Raw genomic sequence first — 27892 nt, 5'->3', positions numbered from 1 at the left:
GATGAAATAAGTCTATCAAAATGCTTTTGCGGAGATAACTGGACGCTCGGACGGGAAATTACGAGGCAAAGAGAGTCGACGGCTGTGAAATAGAGGCGCTATCTGGACCCGGGGACGTCGGGCTACTCCTCCGCTTTATTAAACCTACCGGGGCGTTTTTTATCAGCCGTTTAAATGACCGAACTTTCCCCGGCTCCGCGCAGCCAGCCGTTGGGCGTGTAGCGCCAACGGACACCGGGGTTTGTAGTCTGCACTCCCGCGTTACCGCCCCGTTTTTTCTTCTTCTTCTCCTCCTCTGTCTGTCTCTCTCTCTCTCGTTATCAGCGAGAAAGCTGAAGATACAGCTTTCTGTGTATTCGGTCTTGCTCCCACCATGGGGAATACGACCTCTTGCTGCGTGTCCTCGAGCCCCAAACACAGGAGGAACAACAACCACTCCAGGCTCGAGCCCTACCGGCCGGAGCCGGAGCTGAGCCGCGTGGACACGGGCTGCAACCTCCAGCACATCAGCGACAGAGAAAACCTAGACGGTAAGATGCAGATGCAGCTCGACACTAATATGCATCACAGTCATATGTGTGTCGACACACACCTATTACTGTGATGCATATTATTGTTGTGATTATTATCATTTGGTAGTGTTGTAATATACATAGACGTACGCTGTTAACGGAAAACGAGAGCTTGCAACATCTGTGCAAAGGACCCACCCACCACCCATTACACCACTAACTACAACACTGGAGGCTTCCTTGCTTCCTTCTCTTAGGGCACCCAGCTTGTTGGATCTCAGCCATATGGCAGTGGGTGCTAAAGTACAAGGCACTTCAGCTGGGCAATCTACTTATTAGAGAGTATTTCCGTATTAGTTTCACTATGCCATCTTTATTACACATTGACTTAGATCGCTGTTAGCTTGGTGCTGCTGCTGCTGCCTGGTTATTTGGTGGCCTGAGCCCGGACCCCCTGAGTTTACGTCATCTCCACCGTGTGTGTCTGTGTGTGTGTGTGTGTGTGTGTGTGTGTGTGTGTGTGTGAGAGGTTGGCCCACTGTGTTAAAGGGCGAGTGTGTGCTCCAGTGGGAGGCGATGCGATCATGATGGGCAGTGTTCATGGCAGGGTGTCCGTTCACTTCCCACAGGGAGGTCTGAATGGGAAATGACGCAGCCATCACATATCAGTGCTCATTAACGCGCCAGCACAGCTGCAGTTGCACTGTACATTTTAGATCTGGCGCCCATGGCCCAATGGGATGTTCGGGGTATTTCCCTCAGCAAAACGAGGACTATAGTTTTGTGGAATAGATTTTGGCTTGTAAGGCATTCACACAGTTGTTGGTAACGAAATATGCTTTGCTCTGTTATTTAGCGAAATAAATCAGACAACAGCGCAATCTTTTATTCTAATAAGTTCTAACGTGTGTCTAATTGTGTATCAGACACACAGCAAAAAACTAGGCCAAATGCCACTTGGCATTATGTATAAACAGTTACAGAAAGATCCTCCACCAATCCATCCATTCTCTGCTGCGTGGCGGCGAAGCAGCCCAGCCATCCTCCTCAGTTAGGCTACTTCCTAACTCATTCCCAGGCCGTACGATACATAGCTAATCCTCCCAGCATGCTCGGGGTCTACCCAGAGGTGTCCTCTTAGTTGGACGTGCCTAGAATACCTTCCCCAGGAAGGCTCCGGGGGCGTCCTAATCAGATGTCTGAACCATCGTAGCCTTCATGTTTCCATCCGAAGCAGCAGCAGCAGCAGCAGCAGTTCTGCTCCGAGCTTGCTCATGGGGGAAACCAGACACAATGGAAACTCAAGTTGTGTTGCTCGGGTCCACAATCTCATTCTTTCAATCATCCAGAGTTGGAACAATGCCTTCGATTAATCGGTTGGTTTATGAATCCAAAAAACATCCTCAGATGCCTGGTGTTGTCCGACCAACAGTCCGAAACCTAAAGATCTTCAGTTTACGATGATACAAAACAAGGAAAAGCACCTACTGCAGGGTCAGCGGAGCACTTTCTCCAAAAGACTTATCCAGCTCCGCTGTCACAGGAAAACATTTCTGCTCACGGCAATAAGATTTTACAATAAGTCACCTCTTGCCAGATCCTCTGTAGATTAATCAACATCAATAGCCCTTGCACCGCTTTTGTTGTTTGTTACTCACTGTACATGTGTATGTTTATATACACTTCATATACACTACACATACTTTGCACTTTCTCTTTTGTTTAAATTAAATTTCCTAAATTAATACTCTCTGCGCTGTAAATATCTTTCATCCCTGTTACTTTTATTTTTGTATATATCTTTCATCCCTGTTATTGTTATTTCTGTGTCTGTAGCTGCTACTTCAACAACACATTTCCCCTTAGGGATGAATAAAGTATATACAGTATATATATCCATCCATCGTTCTGAGAAGCTTGACCCAGCACGTGTTTAGTTTTTATAATGATTTTACAATGATCAGCCTGCACTGAATGATTCAATGATAAATGAAAATAGTTCTTAATGGCAGCCCTAGATTGGTTAGAAGCTGCTTGTGCCAGGGTGAGGCGGGACTCATCCAAATGCCATCAGGTCGAAATGACCAACAAATGCGTACGATGGGAGGATGAAGGGAAAGGTCACTGCATCTCTAAGGGCTTTCCAGTGCCCGTCCTCTGGAGGAATACCGCTCCATAGCAAGTGAAGGCACTGGAAAGTCACTGTAGGTCATATAATCTTGAGGACTTTGCGAACAGTAAATAATGGAAATGTTCAAGGAGGCTGTGTAGATTTGATATCTGTTCTTTAAAAGAGTGGAGAAATAGTTGGCAAAGAGTTTTTTCTCTTGTGTTGATCATATCTCATGAATTCGATTTGAAGTCAGATTATCTTTTGAGTGCATGCCTCCATCTGTTTATGCGTGCGCGCGTGTTTGTGCGTCCGTATTGAGCATGTGATTGCAAAAAAAAAAATCCCAAAACAATAATCAGCCATGGAAACTGCTGACAGTGGTGACGAAACAGCATCACACAAACTACACAAACTACACACACAGAGTGTTCCCCACAAGTGCGAGAGGTTATTTCAGGTGGCTTCCTTTTCGCAGCGTAATCTACTCGGCCGAGCGTTTGCTCCCTGTAACGACCCGGTAGATTACACACCAGTCGGACTTAAAGAGGCTGGAGATTCACTCTTAACCACGGCAGCTAATTTACGCCTTTTTTACGTTCAGCCTGTCATGCTTTTTATGTTGTACTTCACAGCACGTGTCGTATATCTGCTTCTTAGGACGTACCTAATGCAGGTCTCTCAGGGTCAAGCCCATCGCTCCTCTCGATGAGGACACGTCGACTAGCACAGATATACCGGCCTGAAAGGTAGTGGAGTTTTATGGTTGCTATCAACACAAAGCTTAAGTCATTGATTCCCGAGGGGAGGAAACCACTTGTGAAAATGCCCGCTGCTCTCCAGTTTGACTGGTGGCTTGTGTGGTCACCGAGATGCTCTCCAGACCAAATGCACTTTGATATGAAAAATGCATAGGCAGTTAAATAAAGACGTGTTTTCTAAAGTCTATAAATGGCTTTTTGGATATTGGGTGTTGGCAGCAGTGCTTTGGGTACAAAGGCGTTATAAGCTCGGCTTCACACCAGCATGAAATATGTTTTAAAACTTTCATCCGAACCTTTTTAAACAATACAAATCCAGCAATAGGGAGCGGTGCTAAGAAGAGAGCGAGAGACACTCTTTGCAATTTCCAGACCGTCCACAAACACACACACACACAGACACACACGGACAGCGGAGCTATTCTTAGACTTAATTTGATCAGAGAACGTTGCAATGCTGGATTGCTGCATAGCCGCTCTTAGTAAAGGTAAACCAAGGCCACTAATGATTTCTCAGAAATTAGAGAGAGAGATGGAATATAAAACAGATGGATATCTCACCCCGTTTGGGTTTTTACTTAACTTAGACATCTGTAAATGAGCGATGGCCCCGGGCGCGGCATTAGTTATTTCTGGAGTGCACACACACACACACACACACACACACACACACACACACACACACACACACACACACACACACACACATACATTGATGAGTCTTGCTTGCAGGCTAATTGAAATCTGCACATGGATTATTCATGCCTGGTTGGTGAGCCTGGGGAATCTCCTAACTATGACTTCCAGACGAGTTGACCTAGAATACCCGGGTATATGATTCGATTCAGTTTGGATTGTTGCTTAGATGAAAAGCAATGTAAACTAGGGCAACTAACGATTGTTTTCTTTATCGATTAATCAGTTTGATTATTTTCTGAATTTAGTGACCAGCTTGTTTCAGGGGGAACTGGATCATAATAAATTTATGAAGCATTAGGAAATTTGGCAAAAATCTTGGCCTTTTCCTCATTTGCTGGTTCTAAATGTACAAGCATTGATCTGATAGTTTTTGTGATTTAAATCAAGAGAGCCAGCTCTTTTCAGAATGCTCCTGACCGCAGTTCGATGAGCCGTCTGAAAACAGGGCAGCATATGTCACATTTTGGTGTCGGCCTCTCGGAGTCAAAGTCAGATTCTCTGTATAGCCACATGTTGACACAGTTATTTTTCTGGGACAAATCAATCATAAAGGATGCAGAAATAACTTTGGGTTTCTTTTCAACATGGTGTCACCAATGCTGGCACCTCCACTTTCACTATTGCTTTCTCCACACATACTGACAACTGCAACTTCATGCATACTCTCAATCAGTTGGTTAAATCAAGCTAAGACATGGGAAGTATGATTTTATTAATCAGTGCTTTTTTCCTAACATTGCAATTTAAAATTGTAATAATTGGTACTTTATATATGAATGTGTTGCATGTCAGGATAGAAAACCAACAGCACTCATATGTTTGTTTGAATATTTTTGGGTTTGGACTGTAAAACTGAAGTAAACTTGATAAATGTCACTGTGGGCTCCAGGAAAGTGTAGTCAATAATGATTATGTTTTTTCACGTTCACACCAAACGTTTTTTCGCGTGAGTTTACTCGCTCGACTTTATGTGGGTAATTCACTTTTTCGTGGTGGAAAGGGGTAGCGGTTTATCTCCGTGGCTTTACTCCGTAAAACAGTTACTATTTCCGCCATCCATCATTGAAATAACCACTAGTTCTGCTTAATACGTCGGGAACATCAAACGCCCCCGTGTCTGGGTTCATAATATTATCCGTAGTCCCACAACAGCGTCTGAATGACGGCCGCTTCCAGCGCTACTTCAGCAAAAGTTTGATTCAGTAACGGCAAGACGGCAGTGATGACGAGCGGAGCTTCTCAACACTGATTGGCTTTCGCAACTCGGCGTCACACAAATTTTTCGCCCGAGTTGACATATTTCAACTCACTCTTCCTGGAGGCGACTTTTTCGCGACTCGCCATTCGCAACCATTCGCATCTGTGCATTGACTTTGCATGCAATCTACTCGCGCGAAAAATCGCAGCGCTTTTGGTGTGAATGCAGCATTAGTGAGGGCAGGCAGGTGTGAAATGTGTCAAAGCACCTTGTATTCACTCAGCAATGATGTGACATTTCAGCCATTGATATGTTCTTTATTTTAATCTTTCCAAACACGCTGGCTGATGCTTACTGGTAGTACAAACATGTTATACCACTGACTTCTTTTTCGAGCTGCAACTGACGATTACTCTCATTATTGACTCGATTAATGGTTTTGTCACGAGAATGCATCATTTCTGTTGGTGATACGTTGCCAATAGCTCCAAAACACAAAGACTCACCTCTCAACCAGCAGGCCTTGCTTTTACTCTTAAGCATTGTAGCTGCATTAAATATAAAGAAGCACAAGTGGTGGTGAGATTCTGGATAATGTCTGCCTAAGCTTCATGAAATCATTGCCTGATAAAACCCAATTCATCCCCTTTGACTGCTTCATTTGTATCCTTTCTCACGGAAAGCCGGCAAATTCTTTCCGAGAGGGGTAACGAATCGTTTCACGGGGAGCGGTTTCTGCTCCAAAAACAAATTAACTGATTAACAGAATGAATGTTAAGGAAAACCCAATCGCCTGCGACAATCTCATTCTGGTGTCTGGTTTGACCGGACTTGGCCTACGAGTGGGGAAGAGGCATCTGCTGCCCGCAAATGACCTGCTCACGCGTTCCCTCGCTGCCGGCTCCTGAGGAATTGACGTAGCAATGGTCTGGTGGAGAGAACGGAGAACCGCCTCTTGATCACTGATCAGGAACACCCATTAAAAGAAGAAAGACATCCTTTCATTTTCACTGCCATCGAGTCGTAACACCTATCCAACCTCTTATACACTATCTGTGGTTAGATCACGGGGTTGGGAGCGTATGTAGAGGGGGTTAAAGCGGGGTGTCGTTGATACTGGAGTTGGTACATTTACAGAATAATGCTACCATTGTGCGGAAACCTTGATACACTTTTTTTTCCTAGTCGCTGTAGTTGGTTTCACATTGCGCTTATTTCTATGAATAGGACAAAGAAAAACGAAAGCTCCTTTGCAGAATTTCACAAAGGCACAACATGAAAAGGACATTTTGTCCCCACGAATTGATAGAACATTGACTTTTTGGAGATGGACGGTAGATTATCTGTGCTTTCTGTGTGGCAGCATTTGTAAAGTGAATAAAGGGAGGATAGAGACGGGCGTATGGGCAGAAGACCTGTCCACACAGAGCTATTGATGGGTGTGTTGGAAGGCAACCCTGGTGCTTTCCTGAGACTAAAGGGAGCTTAAAAAAGGGTTTCCCCTCGTGCCCGCTCTGAATTTTTTAATCCCGCCCTGTGATGGTCAGAGCAGGTTGATACTGTTTTCGGGATCTGTGAAATTGCATTGCTTAGCCTCTGCTTTTTCTTTGGTTCTGTGCTTTCAAAATGTTAAGCTCTGGTTTTGCGTGACAGCTGCGCAGTCGACCGTGGGAACGGCAATGGCCTCTCCGATCCGGGTCTCCACCCTAATTGTTTGGGGCACGTTCCCCAAAATCCAACTGGTTAAGAGCGTTCGCCTCTTGTAAACTGGAAGCACAGAAATGTGTGGATTTTTTTAATGTGTCGAGTGTCTTAAGTAGATTCCCATCAGTGCTCTTGAATGGTGTAATCCGTGTGTTTGCTTTGGCGGATCGGTGCTTTTAACGGCGCGCACGCTTGGGAACTTGACGGCAATTAGATGTGGTGTTGGGGAGCTCAAGAGATCATCTGGGCACAGCTGTCTGCAGGCTACTCGCACTACTGGAAAACTGTCTTTCTTTGACGGATCAAGTTTAGTCTCTTGTGTTTGACCTCGCCGAACTCTTCACAATAGGATTCAAAGTCGAGATCTACATGTAATACCTCTCACTCTGTTCTGACCAAGTGACAGAGACGGAGGGTTTCTGATCAAAAGATGACCTGGTTGTGCCTGAACCAGACAATAATTAGCTGGCTTTTTATTTTGTTATGTCAAAAACTCCTTGAGCAAGGCAAGGGCTCCAGTGGAACCAGAACAGAGCAGACTTTGTATTGGGCTTAGTATTATAAGACTGGTGGGATCACAATGATGCTGAAGTTTAAACTATTAATTAATCGTATGACTTTCTCTGTATCTGAATAAACACTCTTTAGAGTTGATAATGATTAATTTCCCCCCCAAAAAAGCAGTAGGTAGTGTCTAGTTTCATAATTTATTGCGAGTTATTTAACCCTCACTTTGAGAAAAAGGAGCTTCTTTGCTGCCGTTATTCCAGATCCACAGTGCCGTGCTGCACAGAGTCACACATACATTCTCATGACATTACATCAGCACGACAACGGCTGCTGTTGGACTTGCTTGAATACACTGCAGTGTGCGGATGAAGCAGCATGCATAATTTTCCCTCGAAAAATGACCTCGGGCTCTTTGCTTTGCCAGTAAATTGCAATTCATGGGGTGAATTGATGAGCGGAGGAGACCCCCTGCAGGGCGACACTCTAGGCCTGCAGCCCTTTTATTTAAGTTTGATCTTACATTAAATCATAATATTGTTTTTTAACTATCATTACACAGGCAAAAACAGGCGTAAACGTAGATTTCCTTTGTCTGGTGGCTCGAACGCATACTAGCAACATATATTTTCAAATGGCAAGCATTTCTGTATTTATGCCAGCTTTTAATTCACATGTGACTTTCCTGTGAGGGAAATGACTGCCCAATCACATGATGCTCTCTCCTATAGAAAACAACTCATGTCCCAATAGATCACGTCTGATATAGTGTGGGAAGTAGTGCAGTGGGATCACGGCGCTCGATGATCGAAATGCTTGATCATATTATTGTCCGAGACTTCCCGTAAGAAGAATACATCTATTTTCTCAACTGCTTCTTCAGTGAGGAGCCCTTCGTAGGAGCATAGCCGAGCACACTTATTGCGAATGTTGGCAATATGTCAGCTACCCAAATATCTACTGCACGTGTGTGTGTGTGTGTGTGTGTGTGTGTGTGTGTGTGTGTGTGTGTGTGTGTGTGTGTATGTGTATCAAAATCCATTGTTATTCCGCTGTGTTTGTGTTGATTTATGCATGGGTGCTCATGCCTGTATGGGGGCTTGTGTGTGTGTGCATGGCAACATTTGTCTGCGCGCATGTGTTGTGGGGAAATGTCAACACAGACGAAGTATGACAGAGCTTGGCACAGATGGCCTTCCTGTCATCCTCGGCTCTTTCCACAGCTTGACACCGGATGGGGAGGGAGAGAGAGAGAGGGAGAGAGAGAGAGACACACAGACACAGACACAGACACATGGCTGACCTTTAACTAAAAAACACTTTTTTTGTTTTGTTTCAGATTGGCTTTCAGGGTGGAAACAAGTGTACATGAGGAGATGTGTAGTGTGATTGGCTGTCATGTACTATTTAACTATTACATGTCTGTTATATTGAAATCTGCATATTTCTTTACCTTCACATCTCTTCTCCCAGGAATGGAGCTTGACTATATGCTAATACTCTCCAGCAACACGGGATTGCTATGTAAATGGTACTGCATATGTTATTTTAAAGGCCAAAGTAAAAGAAGAAGTCATTAGCATGCGTAGGTCCCTGGTGCATGGGAATCTGGCTCCATGCGGGATCTAGAATATAATGACGGCTCTTGCTGGCAGCTATTCGCCGCAAGCGCTCTTTGATTTAATGCAACATGTGATTGGCTACTTACTGCTACCGCTACGTGCTGCAGCTACACACAGAACACGAACACACGTCACACTTTCTTCAGTTATGTTCTATTCAAGCGGGCGGACCTCATGATTTATGTTTGTTTGTTTTCCACTTGAAAGGATGCTCACTAAATAAGGGTGTTCATCTGTGATGAAATAAGAAGATTTAGAAGTTTTAACCATATTTTGACGATTACCAGGATTGCAGTTATTTTAGCCAGTGTGGCATAACAGCTTCATATTTTCATAAAACTACATTCTACATTCCTCAACATTTCTTCTTCTTCTCCTCCTCCTGTCCCTGATCCCAGAGCAGTGCAGCAGAGCTCTTTCAGCTCTTCGTTTATTTTGCAAAAGTTCTGAAAATCGGCCTTCTGCAACAGCTCTCAGCTGTCTGCTTATCTCCAGCGCTCTCTTTGAAACAGTGACTTTCCTGTCTCTGCTAGTTGAAAGACAACGTGTGACTGTGGGCATGTAGTGTAACACGGCAATGCAATGGACCCTGCACTCGTGCTCTGTGCAGTCCGGTGTCATTGCACCCGCACGCTCAATACGACTCGGCAGCAATTAGTACAGTGTGGCGTATGAGCGGGTGGGAGTGGCGAACAAGGAGAGCGAGAGAAGGGAAGAAAAAGACAGTGAGCCCGGCTGTCTGTCTGTCTTTGCCTTTGATGGGCCTGCCTCCACCATCTGAATCGTTTCAAGCCCGCGTTGCCTAGTTACAGCGAGCAGAGGATGCAGGGAGAGAGCAGCGGTGGGTTTCTGGCTCTCAGCTGGGTGCAGAGTACACAAGTCCTCTCCCTGCCCCGTGGACTCTCAACCCCTAACCCCTTACTGGCTTCTATGTCTATGTCTCTATGTCTCTATGTCTCTCTCTCTCTCTCTCTCTCTCTCTCTCTCTTTCTCTCTCTATCTCTCTCTCTCTCTGTCAATTGTGAAACAGTTAAAGCTAGGGCTGTAACAGTAACTCAGTTAACGGATTTGGCCATCGACAGACAATTAAATGCCAACTATTTCGATAACATAAACCTTATTGTTTTTTTCGTTTCTAAGCCGAAATGATGAACATTTGTTGTGTCACTGACGACTTGATACTTGTCTTTGTTTAACATTACGGTAAACTTAATATCTTTTGCTTTTGGTACCGTTCCTCAGACAAAACTTTGGACCTTTTTTTTTTATAGGCAAAAGGATTATTTGGATAATGATATGAAAAAAGATATGGAGCTGTAGCGCTAATACCAGCTAGCGACGTGTGACTTGCACCTTCATGATCACGCACGTTTGGTAATGTTCCAAGTAAAAGACTTGTTAATTAAACAGCGTTTCCACCACGGTGGCAGTTCTGACGACCAACATCTGTCTGTGGCTCCGATTTAATTTGTTTCTTCACCCGCCGTGCTCGTCTCTGCTCACGCTAACCTCGCCGTGTCTTTTTCTGCATTTCTACTGAAGAAAGCACACATGGCTTCTTCTTCTTCTTCTTCTTCTTCTTCTTCTTCTTCTTCTTCCTCCACATTTAAGTTTCTTCTAGTCTCTCGGCCATCAGAGTTTGTACTGAGCCTCAGCGGGGCAGTACCACAGCGGATGCTGCAATGCATTACGCTGAACTAGACTGTTAGACTTAAGTGCCTAAAAAACAAATATATACGAGCTACTGCTGGCCTCACTTCATGAAATGTCGATAACAATTTGTGAGCGTCGTCTATAATGCCCTTGCAACATAATTAGCCAGCGTCTTCTTTATCCCCCCACCCATGTTCTTTAACATAGCGTTCCAGCATGTATTGAAAGAGGTTTGCTCTGTGTAGATCATTTCACTATGTTTTTTTATTTCATTATTTCTTTGGAAAAGCCTGTGCTCCTCTGTACTCCTGTGCTGTTCCACTCTCCCATCACATAATTACAGACGTCCGTCAAGTGTAAAAGTAATCATCGGCGGTGCTCCACATCAGTATACATAGCCAGGTGCGCTGCCAGGGAATGTCGCCGTGACAAGTCCATGTGATGGATTGTCGGACTTTTGATGCTTTAACGTGGTGCTCTGGACACAGAGCGGGAAGGCCGTACTTTAATGTAGCTCCTTACACGGTCCTGAGAGTCAGGGATGTCCCCTCTGTCAGTAGGACATGGCTGTGTCGGCAGACAGAGGGTGTGGGGAGTGTCTGGCATACATGACCTTAAATGGACATACAGTATATGTGTGCTTGTATGTATGTATGTATGGGACAGTGGGAGAGGGTACAGATATTTTTTTTAAATATATTTTGATATAGTGATGAGTAATGTCTGACTTGTCCTGCAGCATGGACATTTTTCACTCAGTTTCCTTCCCATTTGTGTAAGAATGTGGAAATACAGAGAAACAAAAATCCTCTTATTTCTGTTTCTTTTGATTCTGTGATTGAGTTCTGCTGAAGTCACCAGAAAGATAATCTGTTTTCTGTGTAGTTGAAGTGAAACTCCATCCTCTTGTCCCTGTTGGCTTGTTCTTGATAAACGCTCGGCTCTTTCTCCCCCGATGAGTCGGCAGCGCGGCACTGGGTTTGGTAGATGTTGTCGATCAATGATTTGAAACTCAAGGATGTTTAAGCAGTTGGGGAGAGCTGGGATGCTGCTGCTGGGGGTTTGTTCCATTGTGTGTGTGTGTGTGTGTGTGTGTGTGTGTGTGTGTGTGTGTGTGTGAGAGAGAGATAGCTAAAAGGGTGAGTCATTAAGCATTAATCTTTCATTCACTTGGTTTTCCATTCACTCCGTCTCTCCAGCAACCTCTAACCCGGCCTCTCTTTTGAGTTTTAGAAACTGGAATTTTGTCAGTTCAGCGTATGAGGTGCGTTGTGACGGGCATTGAGTTTATTTGATTTATCTTTTCACCCAGAAACAATTTCTCTGACTATAACCGCTGGAATGTGAGCAGATTTAATATTGCTATTAAGGTTTCGCTACATAAAAAAGCTCATCGGTGCAGCTTAAACTCCGGCTCGCTCCCTCTTATCGCTGTTTAAATGAAAACACAGCGGCTGCATCGCTAAGTGGTACAGCGGTGAATGCCGTAACGCAGATAGCGTACTTTCCCAGAGGTGCCAAGCGTTTTGTTATCTGCGCTGAGAACCACTTGAAAAAGAACCAAAACTCACTGACGGCGGCGATGAATGACACGCCTCATTTGACGCTCGGCAGTTGGTGCTCTCAGATTTGAAATGCCAACCCCACACAACCAGCAGTATTTTAGGATAACTTAGATATTTAGGCAACATTGCTGTGTACTGCAGACAACCCCGAACGCTTATCTTTTGAATTATTTATATGATGTGAATGAATGTTTAACTAATGGGAAATTGGCCTCATGTGATCCTTTTGATGGAAGACGTATCACTCTGAGTTTTTGGGACTCCAAAAATACTAGTATAAGTATTGATTCATTATTTATTCATTTGATAAACGATCCTCCTATGGGGGAAACAAAAATCCATAGCTTTTTATTCCTCGCAGAAAAAACAGCTCCGGCCATCATTTGACGCACCCAAAATCGATGAGGGCAGAGTAGAGGCGTCAGTGAGGAACTTGCGCTGTTTTTCGGTGCGCGGTCGGCCATTGAAATCAATAGGCGCGCTTCAGAACGCCACGTGTCAGACGCTTTCAGTGCGTTGGCGCCACGCGGGGTCAAGATCTGCTCTCGGCCTCACGTTCCCAGCTTGTACCTGAGTCAGTAACAATGCCCACTGAGCATGCTCAGTTAGCACCCGTGCTTCCTGTCCTCTTGATGCTTACTGTCCTTCTTTCTCACATTACAAGACACACTCTCACACTCTATCATGTGGCTCAGCAGTCATACGGTTTGAGCCGCGATAAGTACTAGATGAAAACGTTGTGATTTGCTGCTCTAAACTTCACCCTAGAAGTTGTTTCACACCAGAAGACGGGTGAGGTCCGAGGTGTGACCGAGACAGAAAGCGATGCAGTTATCAAACGGAGAGTAAAACTTGAACTGCTCAAAGTTACATCTGCACAACAACAACAACAGTGGTCCTCGCTGCAACCTACTTTTGATATACGTTGTTCTTGTTATGCTGCTTTTCGAAGGACAGCTTGACTTTGCTTTCCTTAGATTACACCGACACAATAAGAAAACTAAGCTACATCTTCTCAAACCCTCCATTACAAGATGTGCAGCGCGTTGCTTATCTTGACCGTGTGGGTTTGTTGTTTGATAGCAGGCCGGGCGGGGCCATCTGGATCCCCTCAGCCTGGCACTTTAGCGAAGGGCCTTCATGCTTGGGCTGATGTCGTGACCCGAAGCCACCCTCATGACAGGCTCTCAGGGCCGGCAGGCAGAGGGCCAACAGCTAACCACAATATTACACATCTTCCTGTTCACAATGGAACCAACAGGCATCGGTTTCCTCTCGTCCTTGTAGGTGGGTGTGGCTGGGTGAGGTGCACGTCGCATGGCGTTCTTGGTTCAAAACGAGACACGGGTGACAACTGTGATCTACCGAAGCCGGATTGGACGGATTATTTAGTCGAAATCTCGTAAGGAGTTGACAGTTGAGCTGCCAACGAGATTCAAAAATGGATGCTATTTTGAAGAGAGGTTGTGCGATGGCATCCACCAAAACCCATGCTAAATAATTTGTCTCTTAAATAGGCCAACAACACTGTGGAGCATTATTCTGTGCTCCCAACTGGAGAGCGCTGGGAAGAGGCCGTCTTCTTTCGGGCTTCGGCTTCCATCTTTGCTTCGGCGCGCTCGTGTGTTTTCTGCATAAATACTGCTAACACATGTGGCTTGAATCCACACACTCACCCATCCCGTCTCTACTCTTTGTTCAGAACAATGTGCAACCATCACCCCCAACTTCATTTCCCCTCTGCTTCCTGAAACGCAGGAAGTTGGGTGCGTTCGTCTCCCCCAGGTTGGAGAAAACTGGGCAGGGTGGAACCACAGCAAAGGTCACTGACACAGCGACAGCCATGCAGAGGGACACTCCCCGTTTCTGTGGACAGGCAGCTTCCTGTGTTAAAAAAGTGACATCACCAGGAGTTCAAAACATATTCGTACATGCGAGTATTTCACTTCATACGACCACCAACAGCTGAGCACACGCAGCATCATTAATCCACCTTCAGTTCTCCTTCACTGCTCTTTGCTTCTTCCCACACACCCATCTTTTTTAATTCAGCACCGTGTGTCACTTCCTCCTTCATCGTGTGTGTGTGTGTGTGTGTGTGTGTGTGTGCTTGTGCGTGTCCTTTGAGGCTCCTCAAGTGGCTCTTGAACACAGAAAGGACAGTAGTTCAAAAGAGTTAGACACAATAGCGTTGGGTCGCATGTAACCTTTGTTGTACCCAGAGAGGCTGATCTGAGGTGTTGTGTGTTTTAATGCTGGATTCAAACTACAGTCTTTACATCCAGCGTGTTCATTTTCACAAGATTTTATACTGAAGCTGGTTGACCTTTTCTTCTTCACTTCCTCCCGTTCTCCCCCAATTCCCTCACCACCTCAACTCTCATCCCTCTCTCTGTTTTCCCTTTTCATATACCCGTCTGCACTCTTCCCCTCACATCTCTCTATTACCTTTTATTATTTTCTCTCTTCTCTCTCCAGGCTGGTTGTCTCTCCCTCTTGTCCTTTTTCACCCTCATTACCAGCTCGTCACTCTTCTTTCATCCCTCCGCTTCTCTTGGCATCTGTTTTCATTTTCTCTCTATTGGTCTGTCTGGGTGTTGGTCCCTTCCTCCTGACCCTTCCTGTCTCACTGACATCATCCAAGAAACCAGGAAGTCGTTGATGGGGTCACCGACCCGCACAATGTTCTTTGTGTGTGTGTGTGTGTGTGTGTGTGTGTGTGTGTGTGTGTGTGTGTGTGCGTGTGTGTCATAGTCGTTTAGTTTAGTTTCCTCGCTTATGTTGTGACTTACTGAGTTAGTATTACAGGTAATGATTAACCTAGATGATAATGATAATAACCTTATGTCAACAGCAGGATATTAAATCTCTTTACCATAAAAAATTCTAGCGACTGTGGAAAACTAGCACCAATCAGCTGTTCAAACAACCAGGCTTCTCTGTTTCACCCGCCACAAATTTATTGTTTATGATTTAACAATAAAAAAATGTTAATTGAGGAAAAGAACTAGAACATAAAATGAATATGCATTCATATATTCAATGGTTTTCTCGAGCAACCGTGTCTGTAGCTGCAAGCACGTCCATAAAAAAGTAAATATAGCAAACATGAGGACATTGTGCATCTTTCATTTTATTTGACATTGTATATATAGGCTCAACGATTGATCATATAATACATAATGAATGCAAAACAGATTTCTGCAGCACTAAAACACACATTGACTTTGTTAAACACCAGTGAGCCAGAGGCAGTCCGACTATCTGCAGCCATCAGTGGTTTAACATGTGACATTTCAGAAAGTAACACCTGGACATTCTGATAAAACTAATGGAAAGCTTTACAAATGGCTTTTACAAGAATTTATGGCGTTTAGTCACTTTTAATCTGGAAATGTAATCGTCTATCTCCATGTTTCAAATACAAAATGTATGTTTAAATTAATAATAAATGTAAGTTAATACAGAATTTCAGTCTGAAATGTGATTGTCCTATTTTAGCTGCGCATGTTTTCATGTTTAACTCTGTTATTCGGACATCGGTCCAAGTATATTTCTCTTCCACTCGCTCTCGTATGTCTGAAAAGACTCGCCGACACCTGCAGCCGAAACTTCAGACTCGGAGGACAGACGTGGTGCAGACCTGCTGTCACAGTTCACCAGCTCATGGAGCGCTCCAAGATCTCTCTCTCTCTCGTGATTCACTGCGCCGTCTATTAACAGCTACTGTTTAATCTGGTGGTTGTTCCTCGGTGGTACGTGTTGTGTACAAACACCGATCTGAAAATAATCCATACCTTTCTGGTGAGCTTTTAGCACATCGATTTACAAACCGCCGTTTGAACAGTAATCTGTCGGCCGACAGATTGTTTTTCCATTCAGTTTTGGGCCAAGAGCCCAAACTGAAGTGAGGCTGCAGACGGAGCACCATCAATGATCGGGAGGAAAAGAGGCGTTCAAATTCAGGGAGAAGGTACAAGCTGCAAATGGAGGATGGCGTTTTTGGACTTTTCACTGTATTTCTCAGCAGGAGGCATTGTGTTGCAAGTCGTTAAAAATGGATCACGTCATGAAAGTGGTTGTCCAGATGTGTCACAAAGCGATGGAATCTGCAGGGGAGAGCCCAGGCAGATGAACAGTGGGCTGATGTCTTTATGTTTCTAGTTTATTGTAGAAAGACCTTAAAATAAGGTTTATCATCCAAAAAGCTTCACCAATGATTTAAACATAAAGAAATATTGTCGTTATGTATGCGTTATTATGCTATGATTTTACTGGTCCGGCCCACTTGAGATCAACATGGGCAGCATGCGGCCCCTTCACTAAAATGTGTTGGACACCCCTGCTTTAAATAAAATGTGAATGCCTTTTAATAAAAATGTTTTGTTTCCCCCTTTTTCTTTTTTCTTTAGATCTGCCCATGGAGTACAATCCCTCAGATCATCCCCGGGCCAGCACCATCTTCCTCAGCAAGTCACAGACCGATGGTGAGCATCGGGAGCTTCTTTTGAAACGTCCACACTGAAGTGCAGAGCCGGGAAAAAAATGTGCATGGGCGAGTAGCGAGTTGAAAACGTGCATGTTAAATATGTCTGAGTCTTTATTTGTATCCGGCACACACATGACCTTTTCAAGAGGCCAGTGCAGTGTGAGGCAAGAGGAAGTTGTGTCATGTGCTACTTAATTCTGACTCTACAACGAGGGCAGGACTTGGAGTGTGTTCTCCACCAATGTAAAGGATTCTTTCTAGCCGTGTCATCCACAAAGATGGAACGAATGGCTTTTACTTTTGGTTGACTAAATCCTTAGGCACCCCTCTGATGGCTGCGTCCACTACAAAATGAGTGAGCACATCCCACATTGTCCAAATTCCACACAGCTTTCAAGTGCAGATCATGGAGCCTACAGTAATGAGGGCGTCTCTTGAACGCATTAGACTCACTCAGTTCAGATGGTCCTTCAAAGATCTCTAGTGTGATTTATTTTCTTCTTTTTATCCCATTGCCTCGCCACTTTACATCACCTCTCTTCCCCTTAAGTCCCTCAGGGCCCCTTTGACCATCATGTTGGCTGTGTGTGTGTTATCAGTTGCCATTGATCCTCAAAAACCAAGTCATTCAAAGAGCAGTGTCGGCATCCACGCAGCAGATTGCACATTAAGCCAGAACGCAGCCTGCAAAGAATCATTTAAAAAAAGGGTATCTTTAACGTTTGCGTCAAACAATGGCCGCCCGCTTTGTGGCAAAGGCAGATGTTTGATTGATGCTGGGATTTCAGATGGGAAGCCATACAAAAGTGCCGTTGATCAACAGCCTTTTATTCACAGTAAAAACTCCAGTGGACATTTTTGTAGCAGCTGCCTCAGCGTCGGATTTCCTGAGGCACACTGCGGTGTTTTGATCATCTCTCTCAGGCAGAGATTGACTGATCCTGGAGCAGCCTGGACCGCTCAGACTGACAGTAATGCACCTTAATCAAGTGGCATGTGATGAAGTTAGTTTGTGAGATCGAGCTGAGCCACAATCTCTTCACTTTGACGATAAGACGCCTGAGTCTTATGTCTGAGTTCGTCCTGTTTGCCCGCGTTGGGGAACCGCCGGTTCGTAGCCAGAAGGCTGGTTTATATTGAGCCTCATCAAGCTCCTGCCGGCCTGTTTTCACCACACGTTGTACATGAATGAATAAATACCAATGCAGGACACAGAGACAACTTGGACTTTGTGTTTTTTCAGTTGCCGTGCCCAACAAGAGAGGTAAGCATGTATGTGTCTGGTCTCTGTAGGCGTCTAGCACTACGCTCCCTGTGTGTTTTGGGCTTCACTTTTCATGTGGTCTCAGGCTTTATTGTTTCTGTTGTACTTGGATCTGTATGGTTTTTTGTCAGCGGGTGATGTGCCTCCACTGCTGAGCTGCTGATATCATGCTATGTGTGTATGTGTGTATGTGTGTATGTGTGTGTGTGTGTGTTTGTGCCCATGTGCATGTTGGTCTGTAGGATGCACTAGTGAAAAAGAAAGAGCACACCAGCAGCGCTTAATACGTCTCTTCTACAGAGGATGTTTGAATGATTCCACCGGCAGTATGAATCTGTGATTTGACACAAGCACCACTGTGCATCTTTTATTATTAAATGTGTCGGCATTGATATGTGGTGGAGAAAAAACGAAAAAATGACATATTGTTTTAGAAATCAATACAGAAAGCACAGCGGTCGGGATTGTTTGCCTCACTAAAACACAAAGCAGCGCACACAGTCACGTCTGCTCAGAGGAGAAAACACAACACGTGTGCATTAGAGTGTGTGTGTATATGTGTGTGTGTATATGTGTTGTGAGAGGCAGACAGTGCCGGGATGAGGGGCGCCAGACACCTCGCTACGTCACTGTGTGCGTGATGCTGCGCTCTCGTGTGTTCTCCTACATCTCACACATATACACCTATAGACACACACTATAGACACACAACTGCACGAGCGTCCGACACACAGCTGTGCGAGCGTGCGTTATGCCGTGCACTCAGAGAGGTGAGCTCTATAAAACTAACAAATCACCATGGCCATTAAGCAGAATTAGCATCCGTCTGAGCGGAGAGAAAAAAAACCTCCCCTCCTGGAAGAAGCTGTCACTTTTCATATTAAACTGCCATGCTTTGTTTAATGTAGTGTTGCATAATTAGAAGGAAAGCAACCTCCAATGTTTCCTTAAGATATAATGATAGGGGACTTCTGAACCCTGGGTAAATGCTGCCCCCTGTCTGTGAGGGTTGTGTACTGCACTCATACTGAGTTTAACACCTGTTCTCTCCTCTTCCCTTTTCAGTTCGAGAAAAACGAAAGAGCCTTTACATCAACCATGTAAGTAAGAGAAAAATGTGTATGATACATTGAATTGTGGATATTATAATGGTGCAAATGGTGATTTTATTGTCTTGTATTTCTTGCAAGTTCACACATATTTCGGAGAACAAGGTAAAGTCCTTAAAAAAATGACCCTTTCAAAAGAGCCAACCCAATCACTGTCCATCCCTCTTCAAAACACACACGTTCCACTTTTAGTCGTAGTCACGTGTGTGTGTGTGTGTGTGTGTGTGTGTGTGTGTGTGAGCTGAAATATGCACTTACACATCATTATTTAGATGTAGTAACTACAACGTCATCACATTATGGTGTAGTTCATCTTTGTCCGTCACCCTTTCAGGCCCAAGTTCAGCAATTTGTAATATTCCTGTGATGATTCAGTGTGTTTATCTTGAAAAGAATAACCATCGTTTTGAGTTTGAGCACAATAAAAAAGGAAATAATTAACATGAAAAATCTCTGGTTCAGTATGTGCCAGCAGCTAATGTGCCTATTAAAGAAAGTTCATCACTGAATGCAAGTTCTCTCTGAAGATGCACTGCACCATGAATGCCTTTCCTGCATGCGACCATGTGACGCTGACAGATGACAGACATAATTAGTTTGTGGGCTCGCAGGTGCCCTACTTTCCTTGGCTGGTCCGAGTAGAACTGGGATAGAGATTGATGTGGATGTCTCTTTGTTTGTGTGTGTGAACTCCAGCATCATCCAGGCTCGGTGAGACGGAAGTACAGCTCATGCTCCACCATATTCCTTGACGACAGCACCGTCAGTCAGCCCAACCTCAAATACACCATCAAATGGTAACCAAGGTTTTTAATTCACAATGTTCAATCTCTGTCTCTTATCATGATTTGAGTTTGAAATTAATTGCTTTTTCTTTCTGCCTTTACAGCGTAGCCCTCGCAATATACTACCACATAAAGAACAGGTAAGAACCGGGTTTTCCTTATCATCCTTTTATTAGTTATTGCGTTCATCTCTACTGTTCAGAATCATGCATCGAATATCAGCATCACGTTAGCAGACCAAAATAAAACTGTGACAGAAAACACAACGCCCCTCACAGCTCACGTTGAAGTGGCAAACTCTTTCGATAACGTGACATTCTGTCTGATGGCTGCCTCCTCCTGCGTGAGCTAGGCCTCCTCCTCCAAACTGTGGCCTTGTAGAGTGACGCAGAGACGTCCTTTTCCTTGTCTCCATAGCGATAACTGGGAGGAATCCTGTGACGCTCTGCGTTTTTGAAGTGCGGATAAATGTCCATAAATGGCTTATGTGACCTCCCAGAGGATGAAGTCATATTTGAAATGAAACGAGTCTCATGCCACCTGGTTTTGTATTTATTATTTTTTCTTATCCGTTTGTCATTCCAGGGACGTCGACGGAAGAATGCTGGTCGACATTTTCAATGAGAAACTGCACCCGCTCTCGGTAAGGCCTTAACCGAAGATACGTCTCCATTATGTGAATACTGTGGAGCTGTCAGGGCTCATCAGCGAGACAAACCACACGGGCAAAGACACACATGGAGCCGGCGGCTCGGGCTCCCGTGCCGGTAAACAATCCCATCAAACGCCGTTGAACGGAGCGAATCTGTCGTTTTCATTTGGATTTGTTGTCTTCCGTTCTAGAAGTCTGAAATTCCTCCTGATTACGAAAAACACGACCCTGAGCAGAAGCAGATCTACCGCTTCGTCAGGACGCTGTTCAGCGCCGCACAGCTCACCGCTGAGTGTGCCATTGTCACCTTGGTAAGTGTGTGTGTGTGTGTGTGTGTGTGTGTGTGTGTGTGTGTGTGAGTGTGTGTTTCAGTGCTGACACCAGGAGGGAGTGTTGCTTCCTGATTCTCCTCCGTTGTCTCACGCGCTGTCCTCTAGCTGCTACCTTCCTCAGACTCTTTCTTTCTCTCCCTCGTTTATTCTCCGACGCCATTTCTCCCTCCTTAATCCTGTGAAATGCTCCGTACATCCCTCTGGAGATTGGGTCCCCAAAAAGGTTGAAAAGTGAGCCAATTCTCACAGGAGGGGGACCAGAGGATTGGAAGGTCACACATGATTTGGTTTGATCCGAGCAGTCTCCTTTCAGAATGACTTTGGTCTGCGCCTGCAGCAAGGATCTAATTGGTCCTTTACTGTACAGCAGGATCTCTCCCGGCGACTTCAGACATCGTGCGCTGCTCACCTGTTTAAAAAGAAACCTGAAAACAAGGACAGCTCTTCTCCCCAGTCTATCTCATTGCTTTCTCTGCCTCTTCTCCCCGACTCTTTCTTCCTTTCACATTTTGTTGTTGTTGTGTGTCATCATCAAATATTACAATTTCTTTAGTAAAGTAACGGCATGTCTTTGTGTTATCTAACCGTAGTAGAAGCAAGTATAAAAACCCAGCAGTAGAAGATCCTAGAGCTGCTGATGGATTAGAAAACACCACAGAGTCTACCATGTAGACCGGTCCCAAACCATTAAGAGCTTTACAAAACAAGTAAAAGACCCTTAAAATGTATTCTAAAAGACACTGTGGGTCATTAGAGTGCAGTTAAAACCAGGGAAATGAGCTCTCTCTTCCTTGTTTTGGTTAAAAGTCTGGCAGTTCAGTTCTGAATAAATTGAACTTTTTCAATTGGCTGTTTTTCCAAGAGAAAATCCAGTAGGAATCCTTCCCTCCCCGCTCATCTGCCCAGAACACTTCGTCGCTCGGGCCGACACCAGGGTCCCCAGAGACTGGAAAGGGCAGAGTTAATACGGCTGGCCTGGTGGCCTTGTATCGGGTTGCCCTGCTTCCTTACAGTTGCACAAATGTGTGAATTGCATGGGGTGGGGGGGATGGGAAAGCAAGCACACACTCTGGCACACACAGTCTGGCACACGTCCCCCAGGGTAAAGTCTGGCACGCCGTCTCAGTAATCGAATAGGGCTGTTGGCGGGTGGATATGCGGTTAGCTTAGCTGACGCGGCTAACTTTAGCCTTCCTTCCCCTCCCAATCATCACATCATTGCATAGGAAAGGGAAGGCGGAGGGGATCGAGACAACAGGGACTCCGAAAACCAGCCTGTCCTGTTTGGGACGACAAATGGTGCTCAGGATTCCCAGCAGCAGACACCATGGACACATCACTCTTTGTGACATGTGACGCTACAGCTCCACAGCTCAAACTCTTAACATTACCAAAGCCATTTCCAGGGGGCAAAGGTCATTCATGGGTTCACACAGAAACTATTAGTTTAGAAGCATGTTGCACACCTGTAGAAACTATAGCTCCCTCACTAACTGGACAGTCCTGCATTGGTAATAGATAATACCTGGAGAGCAGGAAGAGATCTGCAGAGCATCATCTCTGGCTCTGTATATCGTCAACGCTCCCAGTCGATGTGTTTTACTGGCGAGTTGTTTGGATGTGGAAAACTGCTGTTGATGGTTTGGAGTTTAAACTGGGCATGCTGCTGACTAATGAGGCGTAGTAGTAAAAACAACCACCAGTCAGGAACGAGGTCATTTTAATTCCTCTCTTTTACCGAGGGAACCATCATCAACTTTACATCGAGCGCTTTGTGCTTTGGCAACATAAAATAGATATTAGAGGTTGAATTATGACCCGTTTGTCTAACTAACACTAGGTCTAAGTCTCCAGTTTATAATACATGTTACGAAATGTTTTATTAAGTTGTATTAATACAAATACAATATTTGATTTCCTAATCATTGTGTGTTTTTAATGCAACTCACTACTATGGATGACTTCAACAAAGTAAAAGAAAAAAGTTGATGAAAATAATTTATATTTTTGTTCATTGGCTATAGGTCTATTAGAAATGGACTGAAGTGAGATGAACCGAGTGAAAACGTCTTATCAAATGAAACATGTTGACAAACTGCATACTCTTCAGTAATATATATTGCAATGTTTGTAATACTCTGCGTATTACTATAATACCGTATCGTGATTGTATTCTCTGGTGAGAATCAGAATCACACACTGAGTTGATTTGAGTTTAATGTGGCTGCACAGGTCTCCTGTTTTCCAGCCACACCGCCTCTGGATTCGTTGTCGTGCCTCTTTGTATAGTTTCCTCTCTGTGCCGTTGGAGTCATATCCCCCAGCATGCCGCCTGGCTCTCGTTTCTTGCAGGCTTTCCTCAATGTTTGCTGCCCGCTGCCAGAGGAATGAATATACGGTCTCTGTTGGCAGGCTCTGGGCTACTACAGAGAGGTTAGCACTGCCTGCTGGCACGAAGCCCAACCTAGCATGACTTGTCCAATTAGCCACCTGAGCTGTGCTAGTGGGCGACTCAAAGCAGGCTGCAGAAGAGGATGAAAGTAGAATGTTCTCCCCTCTGTTTGTCCAAACCACAAGGTAGCCTTTTATGTCCCGTAATTAGACGGGGATACTCATCATCTAAAAGAGGACCCTCTGCTTTCCAACAGTCTTCCAGGATTCTGTTTAGGCTTTTCCGTTCGGCCACAGTGCTTCCATCCAGACAGAGTTATGAGTTGAGTTGAGCCCACGGTGTATTTCAACCTGCCACCAAAAGTACAGCATCTCTGCAGACCAGATTTATTTTTCGGTTGTCAGACTTGTCATCTGAGATGACAGATTTCAAAGCTGTAACTGGTCTGGATTCTGAAGTCTGCAGAACATTTTATTTATGGAAAAATAAAATAAAGAAATATAGTTCCTAGTCGACAGAGGAAGAAAATGCTGTTACGAGAATAAGATTCATTGTTTTAGACTGTATTATCATATCTGTTCCAAAGTTAAGCAAATGACATGTTCAAAAAGTCGTCCATAAGTACTACACATAAAAAAAAAAAAACAGGATGAAGGATACTGAATTGACAGTATTAAATAAGTAAATAAAAGTACAAAACCCATATTGAAAACTAAAATGAAATGGTACTTTAAATACAAAAGAAAACTAAAAAGCTGACACATGTCGGCTGTTTAATCCTGTGCTGCAGCTTTCATCAGCACGCCAGACATTTAGGCGTCTCCTTGCAGCGGATCACTGCAGCTTTCATGCTTTTCACAACGACTCTCTAACACAATGATGATCAGTGGAATCAGCCTCTGTGTTGCACAAAGTATTCCAGCTTGGGAGGAACAGGTGCCCGCGGGCTCGGTGTGCTGTGCCATCTGTAGACTGTTGGAAGTCTGGCTACCGGGAAAAAGAGAGAGAGAACTGGAGCTGGGGAAGTGAGGCAGAGAGACGGAGCGTTTCCATCCATGCAGATATTTTAATGAGTGAGCTCTGGAGAGGCTGGATCAGTTTCTGCCACCTTGTTATCGTTGTTTTTTTACCTGGAGGAGAATACTCGTTGGCAGGAGACAAACAGTAAAGCAGCAAACTAACTCTGCAATGCAGAGCAGAGGCTAATGGGTAACACAATAATACAAGCTTCTGTTCTATGTTCCAAGTACGGAAGAAAAGACCTCAAGGATCTCAGCCAGGTGGACAATTTAGTTTGTTCAAAGAACTTGTGCGGAGATATTAACATGTGCCGCGTGTCTTCGTCCAAGGTGTATTTGGAGAGGCTCCTGACCTACGCCGAGATCGACATCTGCCCCGTCAACTGGAAGCGCATCGTGCTCGGAGCCATCCTTCTGGCATCCAAGGTGTGGGACGACCAGGCGGTCTGGAACGTCGACTACTGCCAAATTCTCAAGGATATCACCGTGGAGGACATGTGAGTTGCTGCGAGGACACACTCAAAATATTGTATTTCAACGCACACACACAGCTGAAAGGCCTGTAGACTGTTCAGTTCAGTTCATGTTTTTCTGCGTAACAATAATTAACAAACGCGAAAATGTGTTAAAGATAATTATGCGTCTGTGATATGAATGTGGCAGGAGATGTGTTTAATTATGTCTGTGCTAAAACTGAAATCTCACTCAGATTTAAATAAGACATCACGGCCAACTTTTCTTTTCCAGTGCATGATCTATTGAGGGCAAGCCGAAAATAAATTGGCTACAGTTGATTAGTTGACTTTATAGCTTGTTCAGCCCAAAATTCAAAAGATAAGTAGTTCACTCTCATAGAAAACTAAAACTGCAACTGGTGAATTACTGCATTTCCACTTAAAAAAGCTGTCTGCGACTCATTGATTAACCAACTAACCATTACTGTTGACCTCACATGGAATACAGTCTCAGCCGCTACAGCTATCGTGCCCGTGTTGCAGAGAAAGGCCTGTGTTTGTGAGGTCGGGCTCAAGAGGTGCTCAGAGTCACATGTCTGGCGCTCTGCCCTCTGCCCGCTTTGTGTGACACCCGTGACTCTTGGATTGGTCCCAAGAAAGCAGCGACACAATCAGATGGCCCAGTTTGACACAACTGTTGAGATACACGTATGAAGATGCCGTCCGCCCTCGGTTAGAGCGCGATTAGTGCATGCCGCCTCTACAGAGCACTGGTTGAACTTCGTTGGTGTCTGTTCTTTTTAATCAGGGTTTCTTGCATTTTCCCCAATGAAGCAACAGTATAAATCCACGAGTCACCGAGCCTGAAACGTGGCTGGTTTGTTACTTCCTGTGTGAGACGGGGAAGAGGCATCTAGAACATCTCTGTCCTGTTAAACCACATTCGTCTGGATAGATTTTCTTCTGTGGTATACAGTGGCTGTATATTCTAGTCCTTGGGGCTCCGATTTTACAGAGCAATCGAGTCCACTTCTCCAGTGAGGGGCGATTTACTCGACAGTGGATTGACCACAGATTTTCCTCGGAAGATCAATTTTAGTTTAGTTTTTTTAATCCTGCTGAATTCCCTCTCCACCACCAACAGACACAGGCTTGACTGTGAAATGTCCGCAGGGCAGTCTGTGAAGAACAGTGAGGAGCGGAGGAACACAAAAAGAAATGGATGAGAATAGCTGAGCGAGCGCCACGGCCAGATAGAAACAGAAGCAGCGTTATCAGGCGGGGGCTCGGCTCCAGCGGAGGCTAAATTTAGCCCGTCTGTTGCTGCATGCCTGTAAATGTGCGTGGGTGTGGAACAGAGGCTCCGGAAGAAGAGATGGATAGTGCCTCTTGTGCAGGTTACAACACAAAAAGGAAATCGGCCCGCGAATGAAGATAAACGGATGAAAGCGTCTGTCGGCGTGCTGCAGCGGGTATCAGAGCCGTGCAGCATCAGGCATTGACTGACAATAGCATTTTGAGGATGTGGGATCAATATTCTTCCTCACACGTAACGCTCACAGCCCTGTGCTTAGATATCACTCCTTCAGTACGACGAAAGGCTTATGTTTGGTGGGTGCACTGGGGATTTACTTGGTGGATGTGTGTTGGTACCGCACATGTGAAGATAACACCCCCTCTTTAGTCTTTTTGTCTCCTCTTCAGTCTCTCTAGACAGCATGTGTTTGGAGACAGACAAATCAATTCTATTCTATTTCAATCTCAGCTACTTCTGCTTCCTCGATAAATATCTGATTGCACCTCTCTCTTTTCTCTCTCTCTCTCTGTGTGAAAAAAACAAAAAGGAATGAGCTGGAGCGTCAGTTTCTGGAGCTGCTGCAGTTCAACATCAACGTGCCGTCCAGCGTCTACGCCAAGTATTACTTTGACCTGCGCTCCATGGCGGAGGCCAACAACCTCAGCTTCCCCCTGGAGCCGCTCAGCAGGGACAAGGCCCAGAAACTAGAGGTGAGTTCAGGTCACATTGAAAATAAATCTCAAAATCTGAACCCAAGTTGTTGGAGCCTGAGGTTGTGGTATAAATGGAGTGAGGGCCATCAACACGTGCACATGAATCACAGCCAGCATCTGCTGGGTGAAGGACAGGATGTGTTGCTGTGTATTTAGCTTCACTGCCTGATGATGAATGGACTTCACACAGCAGACATTTTGACATTTCATAGCAGGAAAAGCACACATGTAATTACTAATATTCATAATGACTGCATTCCATTTAGTTTGGCCTGTTGCAGGACGCTGGTACTCTGCTGTGAGACTAATGGACGGGAGCTACGTGTTCATGTTGTTAGTTCAGATGTGCTTTCCCGCTATAACAAGTCAAAACAATTATATGAATTTACCGATATACTTGTGTTATTGTAGTAACATGCTAAAGAAGCACAGTCCAGTTTGTACACGCCCACACAGTCTGGAAAACACACTTCCAGGATGTGCAGGGAAAACGTTTGCTTATTTTATGCTGCAATCACAGTTATATATTATGATTATATTGATATATTTAAAACACAATAAAAAACTAAACATTATCCACTTTTTGAAAAAGAAAGGGAGAGAGCCATCTCTTGTCATACATTAATTAAATTAATCGGAAGATAAATGGATCAATACAGATTTCTCAAAATAGAACCCAACACTAAATTTTAGTCTCGGGGTAGATTGTTTTTGGTGCTGTGAGCATGCCTTTACATCATGCTTGTTTTCCATCTGCCAACATAATTGGTTGTTTATCACATCAGACAGTACAACATCAAAATAAACGAGTGGCCCTTTCCCGTCTCTCATATTGCACACGTGCCGACAGAGATCTCAGCCATTCCCTTTAAAACATTACACGCCTCACTGCCTCATTTCTGCTGTTTTTGTTGTTGTCGTCGTTTTTGTCCTTCAGGCCATCTCGCGGTTGTGCGATGACATCTACAAGGACTTGAGGAAACCAACGAAGAAGCGGTCAGTGAGCGCCGACAACCTGTCGGTGGTGCGGTGGTGTCCAGCCATCCTCTCCTAA

The 27892-nt window shown here is 44.7% G+C and overlaps 1 protein-coding gene across 6 annotated transcripts; it reads left to right on the top strand.

Moving 5' to 3' along the window:
- Nucleotides 1-373: 373 nt before the first annotated feature.
- ccny (cyclin Y) lies at nt 374-27892 on the top strand (the record flags this gene model as incomplete). Of its 6 annotated transcripts, XM_079234575.1 has the most annotated exons (12): nt 374-530; nt 16744-16818; nt 18064-18084; nt 19150-19184; nt 19275-19298; nt 19890-19990; nt 20083-20118; nt 20564-20621; nt 20822-20941; nt 24704-24870; nt 26673-26835; nt 27776-27892. In XM_079234575.1, the coding sequence occupies 12 exons, from the start codon at nt 374-376 to the stop codon at nt 27890-27892; spliced, it is 1074 nt and encodes a 357-aa protein (XP_079090701.1). The 6 variants fall into 6 exon arrangements, with proteins under 6 accessions (XP_079090701.1, XP_079090702.1, XP_079090703.1 ...); XM_079234576.1 differs by lacking the exon at nt 18064-18084; XM_079234577.1 differs by lacking the exon at nt 19275-19298.

Source organism: Taurulus bubalis (assembly GCF_910589615.1).
Source record: "Taurulus bubalis genome assembly, chromosome: 18".
Taxonomy (NCBI): Eukaryota; Metazoa; Chordata; class Actinopteri; order Perciformes; family Cottidae; genus Taurulus; species Taurulus bubalis.
The sequence above is the reverse complement of the archived record's forward strand: the minus strand, read 5'-3'. Positions and strand labels throughout refer to the sequence as shown.